The 13,911-nt window shown below is 46.4% G+C and overlaps 1 protein-coding gene across 1 annotated transcript in view; it reads right to left on the reverse strand.

The window, feature by feature from the left end:
• The window catches only part of ELOVL4 (ELOVL fatty acid elongase 4), a 45,970-nt gene extending 41,841 nt beyond the window's left edge, over positions 1–4,129 (reverse strand). The window contains exon 1 of the mRNA XM_083497492.1: positions 3,679–4,129. Coding sequence (XP_083353618.1) covers positions 3,679–3,769 — 91 coding nt within the window. The 5' untranslated portion in view covers positions 3,770–4,129. The remainder of the gene's footprint in view (positions 1–3,678) is intronic.
• Positions 4,130–13,911: the final 9,782 nt, after the last annotated feature.

Consider the following 13,911-nt stretch of genomic DNA (forward strand, 5'->3'; position numbering starts at 1 on the left):
AAATGTCTTATTCATTGAGCAATATTAACACATGGCAAAAGCCTTTACAGTATGACTGTTGGGCAAGGCCACAGCATGGTATAATTTCAAGATGATGTGGATTGAGAAATGATGCTGCAGAGCAACAGATGATCTGATTCATCTGTTGAGTAGCATCACTGCTATTATCAAGGAGCTCTACAATCTGATAGCCAAACCCACATTTTTGAAACAACAAACACCAGTATTTGCATGCATCAGGGATTAGTATTCAGGAAATATTACAACAAGCATGAGAATGTGGCCAGGAAAATATGGAGTAAAGAGTAAAGGAGTGCCCATCCCATTGAAAGCATCATCCAACACCTCAAGCTTTCCTGACTCTCTCAGTAGCATAGACAGTGACACAGAGTTATAGCATATGATCATATCACAGAATTGTAGAGTTGGAAGGGACTACAAGGGTTATCTAGTCCAACCCCCTGCAATGCAGGAATCCTTCGCCCATTGGGGGGCTTCAACGCGTGACCCTGAGATTAAGAGTCTCATGCTCTACCAACTGAGCCAAAATTTGCTCCATCCTTGTTCTAAAATAAAGCTTCGGAAAAGGAAGGCAACAGTTAACACTGGGTGGTAGTTCAATGCATGCTGGAAGCCCACAGATCAATGTTGTCTTCAGCCATTAAGGATGGGGAGGGGGCATTAGCCACCCAGATGTTGGGACTCCAACTCCCGTCAGTCCTAGCAGCATGGCCAGTAGTCAGGGATGATGGGAACTGATGTCCAAAAACATCTGGAGGAGCACAAGCTACCCACCCCTGTAGTAAATAAATAGCTGTACTGTTATAAATTTAAAAACGTTGGCGCTGTATAACCAAATGATCCAGCACATTGCACTGTAATAATGTTACTTGGTGAAAGAGAAATCAATCTGCCCTAGCAGTACCGCTACATTTATTTCAAACAGCGTTGGTGTGTGGCTTCTTCAAGAACCAATTAAATGAATGGAGAGATGCAGCCGCAGTGCTTGGAGGACTCCTCCTACAGTACTGTGACATCAGGATACAAATATTATTTTGATTCTAAAAAACTGCATGCGCCGATAAGGGCTGCAAGAGCACACTCTCAGAGCCTGCTTACAAGTAATTTTGACGGATTTGGAGGCCAGTATGTTTAGGAAAGCAGCTGAAATCTCATATAGTTCCTCACCCACAGCTACACTATGTCCCCACAATCTCATGGCTCTCCAAAGAGCCCAAAAATGAATAAACTAAAATGTCCTACTTTAACATTTTTAACTGGGGTGTGTGTTCTTTTGTCACAGAGGCATCTCAGATTATGCCATACAATTGACACCTATGTATGGCAATCTCAAACAGTTGACTAAGCAAGATAAGTTAGGCACTATTTTCTCAGCAGTCTAAATGATAATTAGTATTCCCTCAAAGAGAGGAAGAGTCCATATCATAGCATTCTGGTTTGCTGCCAAATTCTTCCACACTAATAGTCTACTTTCTTCTATAAGAGCTGATATTTTGGCTGTTGCTGATTTGTGCAATGTAAACTCTAGCAATTCTGAGGCAAAGTAGTTATTAATTAGGACCATAAAACTACTTTGCTATTAAAACCTTGTCTTTAAAAGTTTCTTAGAGATGAGTAGCGCAGCAGTTTGCTTTTATGTTAAATGAGAATCATATAAAAGCACTGTAGGAATGAAAATGGCTCATTGAAAACATACAACTACAGCATTTTACTCAATCTTTTACATTTTGGGGAAATGCAGATGTTGGTTAATATATCTGAAGTATGTCTGAAAGTGAGATCAGGAGATGAAGTGCAATAATGCAGATCAAGCAAGAATGTGGCAACTGAAAACGTAAGATTAATTTACAATCCAACAGATGGCAGAAAGGGATGGGAATAGGAATGAAGGCAGCTCATGCAATAATGAGTTACTGGGATCTATAACCAAGGCCACTTGGATTCCATAGCAGTGAAATCCATCATAGGTTCATTGTAGAGCCATCTTGGCATTCAATAAGTACCTGACAATCTTTACAGCTGTGCAGAAGTGATACTTAAGAGTAAAACGTGTACATAAAAGACAGCCCTGCCTTCTTTAAGATAAATGCAGTCATACACATTCATTAAGTGCATCTCTGCCCTTTAATGAGTATGTATTAAAAAATATTGTTTATTGTTCAGGTATGCCCTTCATAAGCCAGAATTGTATGTACAAATACTGACAAATCCTGCCCAACATCCTTGCCACTGCATATGTGAAGCCACTCAAAGACTGCAATCCTATGCCCATTTACCTGGGAGTAAATCTCACTGACCTAAGTGGGACTGACTTCTAAGCAAACATGCACAGGATTGCACAGTACCTTTCTGACTCTTTGGCCTTGTTCCAAATTCCAGCTGTAGCTATTTTATTACTGATCCTACTTGATGGATATTGATCTATCCAGCATCAATTCTGCAATAACATCTCATCTTGAAAACGGGGAAGGGAAGGGAAGGGGGGGGGGAAGAGAGACTACACCTTATAAAATGAAATGTGAGACCAGGCCTTGAACTCCATTTCATTTAAATTAAACCACACATAGCCATCTCACGAAACTCTGCTATAACATTCAGATTACAATGCAAACCAGTCTATCTTACCAAAATGGGATCTGCCTTAAGCCTAATATCTAATGTGTCATGATGTCATGATGGCAAATGACCCCAGGGCTGTTTTCCCAGTGTATCCTCCACATGTTCCCTAAACTAACCCTGTAACAATGGGAGGTGGGGGGAGGCACTTTGCAAACATCTCCATTTCTCATTGTGGGCCTGGGCCCAAGAGCAGCAACGTGACTGGCACGTTCCCAGTTTGCTCGGAAAGCTCCGCTATGCAGTGATGGAACAGAGTGACCAGCAATTGACATGGTTACCATCGCAGCCAAGTCTCCAGTAACAAAGGATTTGGAATCAGTCACAATGGGGTGGGGAATCTTTTTACATTTAATATATACAGTATCTGTATGTGTATGCATATTTGCAGTTTCCACCCAATAGTCAGGCAGCTGCGTGGGAGCTGCTGGAAGAAAACCTTATGCAGCAAACTTAAACGGAGCCTGCTCCTCCTGCTGCACTTCTAGCTGGCAGTCCCCCTAAGGGGAATGACGGTGAAGTGAAAAGAAAAAGAAGAAAGACCACACCGAAAACATCCACTTTCAGAGCTATTGGCTGCTGGGGGTGGGGTGGGGGAGAGAGCGCTTAAACAGGCCCCATCTAAAGCCAGATCCAGATCCGCGTCGCAACCTTCCTTCCCAGACCCGCTTTCCCAGAAGCCACGGAGCCATTTTGACCGCTGTGTGACAGTGACAGCAGGCGAGGAATTGGAGACGGGGCGCGGGTGGGGGCTGCTGCTGTTGCCTGGCCGTCTCTTTGCGGCCTGGACGAGGGAAGGGGATGGAGGGAGACGGGGATGGAGCTGAGGCGGCGGCGGCGGGAGCAGCAAGAGATGGCAGAGGAGGCGGCGGCAGGTGCCTTGTGGCCAGCCAGGCGCGCTAAGAGGATGCAACTTGGCCTGGGATAAGGGGCCTGCAGGAAGCGCGGCTGCGGAGAAGGAGGCTGCGGGGAGCTTAACAAAGGCTTGGCAGCGCGTCGCTTGGCCGGCCGGCGGGCGGGCGCGCACACAGGCTCGGTTACCTCGGATGGTCCAGGTCCAGCGGTAGAACTCCAAGGTGTCGTTCACCACGTTGGCGATGAGGCCCGGCTCCCCAGCGGCGGAGTGGCCCATGGCTGCTTGGCTGGCTGCTGGCTGGCTGGCTGGCTGGCTGGCTGGCTGGCTGGCAGGGCAAGCGAGCGAGCGAGCGAGCAGCGGCGGCGGCGGCAGAGGGGTCGGCGGGACTGGTCGGGGCGCGCGCGCGTCTGTCGCTGTGCGCCGGGGCTGCTGCTGCTGCTGCTGCTGTTCTTGCTGAGAATGAAATTTAAATCTCTGTCTCTGGGTATCTATCTGCAGGCCCCGCCTCGCTTCAGACGACTCCCGTGCCCGGGGCCAGGGAGGGAGGGAAAAGGCAGAAGAACAGGAGCCGAGGCTGGAGGCACCTTGGGATGGAGAGGAGCGCTTAGCTCGGCTTGCGTCACGTGGCCGTCGCCTTTCCCGGGGGCAGCGCACAAAGCGCCCGTCCAGGCGCACGCGCACAGACCCGGGGCGGGGGCGCGCGCGCTCAGAGCTGAACCACCTGCTTTATTGATCACGGCGGGGGCGGGATTGCTTGGTCTCTTCGCTCGATCCCAGTGTGGGGCGTCCATAAGGCCAGACGCATAAGGCCCCCATTGCAGCGCCTGGCGTGGGTGGGTTTCCCCCGTTGCCATGTCTTGACCAGCTGCCACGGAGGAGCGCTGGCACTGGGGGACCCTTCAGGCGGTGTGACCCCCCCCCACACCCCAAAAGAGACCGTGTCGCCCCACTCCTTTGCCTGTTTGTTTATATTCCTTTCCACCAAGCCACTCCGAGTGGCATGCACCCTCCTCCTTCCGCCCTTGGTCCGCATGTTGAATCCTCACAACAGCCCAGTGAGATAGGTTGCGCCGAGAGACCTAAATGGGGATTTGTTGCCTTTTCACAGTAGCAACTCGAAGCGACTAAATGTAGAATCAAACGTTTAAAACTACTGGTAGAAGAAGAAATAAGGACCTTTTGTGGGGGCTTTTGACTCCAGAGTGATCTTGATTTTCCACTTGTGGCAGCTCCAGCTGAAGTAGCGAGTGCCACTCTTGAGAATGTGTAGTGGGATCAGGTTCCGCTTGCACAATCCGCTGCTGTGGGCACGGTGCTGGCAGCATTTAGCCACATGCCCTCTAGACATTTAGCCACATGCCCTCTATTTCTCCCTAACACAATTATCAGGTGAGGGCCACCTTTCCTGGCTTATTAAATCTAGCAGAGGTGGGCTGACTTGGTTGGGTCCACAGTGTAGTTAAACACTTCATTAGCTGTGGGTGTGGTGCAACAGTTCCCAAACAAACTAACTCTGGACCCCTTAGACTTCCAGTCCATGACACAGATTAGTTTGACCCATTCCAATTTGGGTTCAGGCCTGGCCGCAGGACTGTGTCGGGCTTGGTCACCCTGATGGACGGCCTTTGCAGAGAGTGGGACAGGAAGAGTGATACCTTGCTGCTACTGCTTCTTGATCTCTTATTGGAATTTGATACCATCCATCGACCATGGCGTCTTCCTGGACTGGCTCCAAGGAAATGGGAATTGGGGGCACTGTACTACAGTGGTTCCAATCCCACCTTTGAGACCGTGTCCAGAAAGTAGCATCTGGAGAGTGCTTTTCAGCCCCCTGGTGTCACAGGCAGGGGCAATGTGTTGTGTTTTGCCACCTGAGGCAAAATAGGAAGCTGCGACCCCACCCTGCCGCCACTGGGATGCCCGGCAGCGCCCACAAAGCTGTGACGATAATGGTGGGTTCCAGCGAGATCTCACAGAGTGTACCGAGTGTGAGATGTCTTTGGAAGCTGCCGCCACCTCATAGGCAGCTGGGCCCTGGCTGCAGGACATGATTTTATCTCCAAGGCTATTTAATATGAACATGAAGGTCACTGGTTGGCTTGGGGGCAAGGTGCCGCTAGAATGCAAATGCACCCCGCTCTATTTCTCCTTGACATAATTATCAGGCGAGGCCAAACAGTCCCTGGGTCAGTGCCTGAAAGCAATGGGACAACAGATGAAGCAAAACAAGCTGAGCTGCCAAGACAGAGGTATTGTGGGTAGGCAGTTCCCGTATCTAAGAAATGGGTCAACTCCCTTCCATGGACTCCCCTGAAGGAGCAGGTCCGCAGCTTGGGGTGCTTCTGCATCCAGCTCTGCCACAGGAGTCTCAGGTAGCCTCAGTGGCCAGAAGCATTTGGTACGACAGCTATGGCCATTCCTGAACTGGGAAAACTTGGCCACAGGATTTCATGAATTGGTTACTTCAAGACTGGGTTACTGTAATGCACTGGGGGGGGGGGGCTTCCCTTGCGCTGGAGCCACAAACTGCAGTTAGTGAAGAATACTGCAGCATGACTGCTGACAGGAGCAAGGCCTTGTCAGCATATAACACGTGTGCTAAGAGATCTGCACTGGCTGCTAATCTGCAACTGGGCCACGCTCAAGGTATTCCTATTGGTATACAAAGCCCTTAAGGACTTGGGATCAGTTTACCTGTGAGATCACCTTATCCCCATATATTCCCTCTTGACCACTTTGTTCTGTGGAAGTAGCACTGCTACAAGTGCCACATAATATCATCCCCAAATCTGTAAGAAATCGATCTTTTAGTGTGACGGCATCTACACTTCGGAATTCCCTGCCTATTGACATCAAGCAGACGCCATCACTGTACTTTTTTTTTAGGCACCTGATAATTTTTTTAAAAAATTCTTTAGACAAGCCTACCTAGAATGCTGATATGTTTTTAGGTTTTTTGCTGGAAATTTAGAATTGTTTTTACTGATAATTTTATTGTTAATTCTTTTTGTAGTCCACTGAGCTTCTTCTTCTTTTTACAATCAAGCAGTATATACAGGTGAAACTCGTAAAATTAGAATATTGTGGAAAAGTTCATTTATTTCAGTAATTCAGCTTAAAAGGTGAAACTAATATATGAGATAGGCTCATGACATGCAAAGCGAGATATGTCAAGCCTTTATTTGTTATAATTGTGATGATCATGGTGTACAGCTGATGAAAACCCCAAATTAACAATCTCAGAAAATTAGAATATTAAATGAAATCAGCAAAACAAGGACTGCAAATAGAGCAATATTGGACCTCTGAGACGTAGAAGCATGCACATGTACTCAGTACTTGGTTTGGGCCCCTTTTGCATCAATCAAGGTCTGATGTCTCTCATCTTTCTCTTGGCAATGCCCCATAGAATGAAAATAAAATCAGCATCCCCATAAAGCTCGTCTGCGGAAGGAAGCACGAAGTGCTCCAAAATCTCCTGGTAGACGGCTGCGTTGACCCTGGACTTAAGCACAGTAGACTAACACCAGCTGATGACATGGCTCCCCAAATCTCTTTTCTGATGAGAGCAGCTTTTGCATCTCATTTGGAAACCAAGGACCCAGAGTCTGGAGGAAGAATGGGGAGGCACACAATGCCAGATGCTTGAAGTCCAATGTGAAGTTTCCACAGTCTGTGCTGATTTGGGGAGCTTTATGGGGAAGCTGGCCATGGTTTGGCCACATTCTCTTACAGTCAATCTCTGGGGTGGGGTGGGGGTGAATGCCAGTAGTGATTGGGGCCAGAGGCAAATGTGGGTGGAGGAAATGGTGCAATTCCCATCCTTGAAGAGTAGGAATATACATTCCATCCATGGAGAAGAATGCCTACTCAACTGATAAACATGGTGATGCCACACCAGTCCATCTATACTCTGGACAATCCACTTCACAGCGTCCTTTGTTGTCTGCATCATCCATTGAACTTGGCCATTTGCTTGAGGATAATGAGGTGCAATGGCAACAGCTTGGATAAGGTGGTCCACAAATTCACTGAGCTCCATTGATATGAACACAGACCCATTGTCAGAGGCTACAGCATCTGGCAATCCATGTGTTGCAAATAATTGTTGCAAGGTTGTGATGGTTGCAGCAGATGTTTGAGATGGGACTAAGAGCCCTTCAAGCCTTTTTGAGAAGGAATTCACCACAGTCAAGAAGTTAGTCCCTTGAAATGGTCCTGCAAAATCAATATTGTCTTGACCATCTCATGGGAACATAGATGTCTTTGGTAGGTTATGCCAAGTAGCCTGGCATGTGCTGCACTCATTGACAATCTTTACAAAGTTAGAGTCAATTCCAGGTCACCAGACATAGCTATTATCCAATGCTTTCATGCATATGATTCATGCATATGCTGCACAAAGTGTGGGCAAGATGGTTTGACAATTACATTCTAGGATAACAACATGGTTTATCCATAAAATACATCCTTTATGAGAAGACAGCTCATGTTGGTGGCTAGTGAATAACTTGAATTCATCAGACAGTTTTGCAACTGACCACCCACACCACCCCCAGAAAGACACGAAGTACTAGAAGATCTGAAGAAGTTACTACTGCAGCTTGATCTGGTTGCAGATGTGCACATGGAAGGGCTTCCAACATCAAAACTTCCATTGGAGGTAGCACATCACAATCTGGTTTCCATAATGGCATATGGCTCAGGGCATCAGCCTTAGAAATTGTTCTTCTTGACTTGTAGACTTGTAGATCATCAGGGGTCTGGCCTGGGTGTTCATCAGTATGTGGAGGATACCCAGGTCTACCTTTCTTTAAATCAGAACCAGTGAAGGTGGTAAAGGTCCTGTGTGAGTGACTGGAGGCGGTTGATGGATGCAGGGCAGCTAACAGATTGAAGTTGAATCCTGACAAGACAGAAGTACTGTTTTGGGGGGACAGGGGGCAGGCAGATGTGGCGGACTCCCTGGTCCTAAATGGGGTAACTGTGCCCCCAAAGGACCAGGTGCACAGCCTGGGAGTAATTTTGGACTCACAGCAGTCCATGGAGGCACAAGCCAATTCTGTGTCCAGAGCAACTGTCTACCATTTCCATCTGGTACACAGGCTGAGACCCTACCTGCCCATGGACTGCCTTGCCAGGGTGGTGAAAACTCTAGTTATCTCCTGCTTGGACTACTGCAATGGACTCTACGTGGGGCTACCTTTGAAGGTGACCTGGAAACTACAACTAATCCAGAATGCGGCAGCTAGACTGGTGACTGGGATTGGCTGCCAAGACCACATAACACCAGTCCTGAAAAACCTACATTGACTCCCAGTACGTTTCCGAGCACAATTCAAAGTGTTGGTGCTGACCTTTAACAGCCCTAAACGGATTTGGCCCAGTATACCTGAAGGAGCATCTCCATCCCCATCGTTCAGCCTGGACACTGAAGTCCAGCTCTGAAGGCTTTCTGGCAGTTCCCTCACTATGAGAAGTGAGGCTACAGGGAACCAGACAGAGGGCCTTCTCGGTAGTGGCAAACACCCTGTGGAATGCCCTCCCATCAGATGGCAAGGAGCTGATGATAAACAGTCAGATAAACAACTATCTGACTTTTAAAAGACATCTGAAGGCATCCCTGTTTAGGGAAGTTTTTAGGTATGAATAATAAATAATAATAATTATTATATGGACAAGTGTATTGTCATAAAAACTGAGCAAAAGACTCCAGCACAGAATGCATAGGCTTATTGATACGGTGTAAGTGGCTTATTCCCTGTGCACTTGTAATCTCTTAAAGTCTCACCTTATCATTAGGCTTAATAGTGGCACTATTGGTGCAGCCTACTGGGTGTATGTAACTGGTTCAAAGACTTATTGTTTGATGAGATGCTCAAGATCTCCCTCAATTTTTTTCCTTGCAAGGCAAAAGACAAGTTTCTGGGCTTCATGTGAATTTATGCAATAACTGGATCCAGATGGAATGACACTGACTCCCCGTTGTAAGCTCCCAGTTCCTCAGAGAAAACACTGGGAAATCTGTTGACAACTTGGCTTGCATGAATGCCATGAATTCCTTGGACACTGATTCCTAGTGGTCCGATTCAGTTCCTTCCCAAGAGGCTCTCACACTGTCCCTTTGCAATGTTGAGTGGAAGCTTCCCTTTGAAAGAGCCATACAGCACATTCACATCACAGCTTCTAGCAGTGTCAACTACCTTCTCATTGTAATCACAAAGTATACTTGTTGGCCTCAACTCTGGCAATGGATCCCGAGATAAAATGTGATGAAAGGCATCTTTATTGATTATTGATAATCCAGAACCAGAATCCATTTTCATTTATGAGTACATCTGGAAAAATTGCAGAATCCATAGGCATGCTGAAACTGATACAACTTCTGGACTTCACCGTCATACAGTCAGGATCTATTGCAGTTCCTAGTGGATTTTAAATGGTATACTTGGTCAAGTTGGCCATAATTTTTGCAAAATCTGCACTAAGTGTCCTTGAATTTGCAAAGAGAGTGTTGATGCAAACCTCCACAGCCTGTGCTGGGTTAGGTAGGCCTGGTTTTATCCGCAGATGATATGGGGGGATACATTTCCTGTGTTCTGTTGACCCTGCTGCTACATGTTCTCTGCCTGCTTGCTATGAACAGCATTTATTTTCAAATCTGTCCCTGTAATTTCTGTAACATGTAGTGATGCAGTGTCACTGGGTAGGGCCTTCTCTTGAGCCAATATAAATGACAAATTTGGCAGTGTTGAAGTGCTTCATCATAAACACCACAAACAAGGCGATATCATTCCTAGCATGCCATCTACGAAACCCTCAAAACTGCACTTGAGACAGTGTAGCTCTGCAATAGAAGCAGTAATGCTATGGGGGGAGGGTAGAATCCCTGTGACCCACATGTATGAACATGGGGCTAAGCTTTGGTGACCTCTAGGTTGGTTTGTTGCAATGCGTCATGCATGGGGCTGTTTCTGAAGATGCTCAGAATCTTCAACTGGTGCAAAATTCAATGGCCAGATTACTCACCAGAACAAGACATATATTGAGCATATTACACCAATCCTGACCCGACTACACTGGCTGCCAATTAGTTTCTGGGCCCAATTCAAAGTGCTAGTGTTGACCTATAAGGCCTTACATGGCTCAGGACCTCAATACTTTATACAGACTGACCCGGACCCTGTGCTTGTCATCCAAGACAAGCTCTATGTCCCCTCTCTCCGAGAGGTTTATAGAATGCTCTCTTCAGAGAGGCTTACCCGGTGCCACCATTATATGTTTTGAGGCGCCAGGCAAAAACATTCCTCTTCACTCTTGCATTCGGCTATTAAATAATCTATAGCATGTTAAATATGTGTGTGGGGAGGGGACTGTTATTATGATTCTTTTATCATTATGCTGTCTATCATTATGCTATGTGTTATGTTTTTATTATTATGCTCTGCTGTTAATGTTGTACACCACCCTGGGTGATAAATCGGGAAAATAATATCCAATAATAAATAAGAATGTGTGGCATGAACATAGACATCCTGGCTTTAATAGCAGTGAAACAGGAAGAGAATAGCAGATCAGCAATTTCAAAGGAGGGGCCTCAAAATGTAGGCCTTGAAGGATTCTTATCTAGTCCTGTTGACAAAGTGCTTCTAATAATTATACATTATTCTTGGCAAGGTTAAGGAATAGGTATGGGGCTTGTTTATCTAAAAGGTGTTAATATGGCTGAAGTCATGCTTCATATCTGTCTGGGAGCAGGAAGATGAGTCATTCAGAACCATACAATTTTCTCAAGAAGGTAATCTGATGCTTATGGGAAACCCACATACAGGACCAATTGGAGCACTTACACCTAATAGGCATTATTGAAATCTGGTGAGATAAGACTCAAGACTGGAATGTAGAAATTGAGGGGTATAACCTGTTCAAAAGGAATAGACTGAACAGGAAGGGAGGAGGAGGAGTATACGTAAAGGATGTGTACACTTGTGAAGAGATCCATTACCTGGAGCACAGAAGGCAGATATGGGTACAAATTGTAGGAGAAAGAGATAGCAGTGACCTTACTGTGCAGGTCTGCTATTGACCGCCAAACGAGACTGAAGACTTGGATGATGCCTTCCTAGAGCAGATTACCAAGCATTCAAAAAGGAGAGATACAGTAGTCATGGGAGACTTCAACTCCCTTGATATCTATTGGGACTCAAACTCTGCCAAAAATGTAAGGTTCAACAAATTCCTCTATTGCCTTGATGTCAGTTTCATTTCCCAGAAGGTGGAAGGAGCAACAAGAGGATCATCTAACTTGAACCTGGTCCTCACCAACAGGGAGTAACTGATTGATGAAGTGAAGGTACTGGGGAACTTGGGAGGAAGTGATCATGACCTCCTGATTTCATGATACAGTGGCAAGGGAAAGTTGAGTGTAGTTGGACATGCACTCTGGACTTTAAGAAGGCAAAGAACTACTGGGTGAGATCCCATGGTCAGAAATACTCAGAAGGGAGTCCAAGGTGGATGGGAGTTTCTTAAAGGTAAAATTTTGAAGGCACAAATGCAGGCAATATCAACAAGAATGAAAAGTGGGAGGCATCTAAAGAAACCGGTGTGGCTGTATAAGGAGCTTAGAGATGAGCGAAGATATAAGAAGTGGAAGAAGGGGGAAATCATGAAGGAGGAGTATACAAAAGTAGCCACAGTTGCAGGGAGAAGTCGGGCAGGCGGGCCAAAGCTCAGAATGATCTCAAGCTTGCAAGAGAGGTTAAAAATAATTCAAAAAGATTTCTTCAGCTATGTTTGAAACAAGAGGAAATACAAGCAAGTGGTAGGTTCTCTGCATAGAGAAGATGGAGAAATGCTACTTGGTAACAGAGAGAAGTCAGAACTGCTCAACACCTAAAGGTAAAGGTAAAGGTACCCCTGCCCGTACGGGCCAGTCTTGACAGACTCTAGGGTTGTGCGCCCATCTTACTTAAGAGGCCGGGGGCCAGCGCTGTCCGGAGACACTTCCGGGTCACGTGGCCAGCGTGACAAAGCTGCATCTGGCGAGCCAGCGCAGCACATGGAAACGCTGTTTACGTTCCCGCCAGTAAGCGGTCCCTATTTATCTACTTGAACCCGGGGGTGCTTTCGAACTGCTAGGTTGGCAGGTGCTGGGACCGAGCAACGGGAGCGCACCCCGCCGCGGGGATTTGAACCGCCGACCTTTCGATAGGCAAGCCCTGGGCGCTAAGGCTTTTACCCACAGCGCCACCCGCATCCCATCGCTCAACACCTACTTCGCCCAAAAAGAAAGCAGTGTTCAACCTGGTGATAAACAGAATACATGATGGAAGGAGGAAGCTGGAGCCCAAGACATGAAAAGAGGTTGTAAGGGAACACTTACCGGTAGCTACTTTAAATGAATTCAGATCTCCAGGGTCTGATGAGCTGTATCCAAGGCTACTAAAGGAGCTTGTGGATGTAATCTCAGAGCCTGTCTATTATCTATGAGAATTCCTGGAGAACAGGTGAGGTCTCTGCAGACTGGAGGTGGGCAGATATTGTCCCTATCTTCAAAAAGGGCGGGAAAGGAGACCTAGGTAACTACCAACCGGCGAGCTTGACAGTGATACCAGGAAAGGTCCTAGAACAGATAATTAAACAGCCTTTGACCACTTAGGAAAGGATGCTGTGATTACTAAGACCCAGCATGGGTTTCTCAAAAACAAGTCATGCCAGACAAATCTAACTTCTTTTTTTGATAAAGTTACAAGCTTGGTGGGTTAGGGGAATGCTGTGGATGTAGTGTATATTGATTTCAGCAACACTTTTGACAAAGTCCCCCATAATATTCTTGCAGAGAAGCTGGTAAAATGTGGGCTAGATGAGGTAGCTGTTAGGTGGATTTGTAGCTGGTTTACTGACTGAACCCAGAGAGTACTCAATAATGGTTCCTTATCATCTTGGGGAAAAGCTGACAAGTGGGGCACCACAGGGTGCTGTCTTGGGACCGTTGTTGTTTAACATCTTCATAAATGACCTGAACGAAGGAATTGAGGGGGTGCTCATTAAATTTGCAGATGACTAAACTGGGAGGGATAGCTAAGACAGAGTGGGGGATTCAAGATGCCCTTCAATCTGTTGTTTGAAGAACTGGGCCCAAACTAATAAAATGAATTTTAATAGGGACAAATGTCAGGTTCTACACTTAGACAGGAATATCCAGCTGCACCAGTTTACGATGGAAGACACCTGGCTTGTCAGCAGTACATGTGAAAAGGATCTAGGGATCTTAGTAGATCCCAAGCTTAACATGAATCAACAATTTGATGCAGCAGCAAAAAAAAGTGAATGCTATTCTAGGCTGCATCAACAGAAGTGTCTGTGTCAAAGGAAGCAATAGTACCACTCTATTCTGCCTTGGTCAGAGCACACCT

This window comes from Podarcis liolepis, assembly GCF_965112155.1.
Source record: "Podarcis liolepis genome assembly, chromosome: 3".
NCBI classification, from domain to species: domain Eukaryota; kingdom Metazoa; phylum Chordata; class Lepidosauria; order Squamata; family Lacertidae; genus Podarcis; species Podarcis liolepis.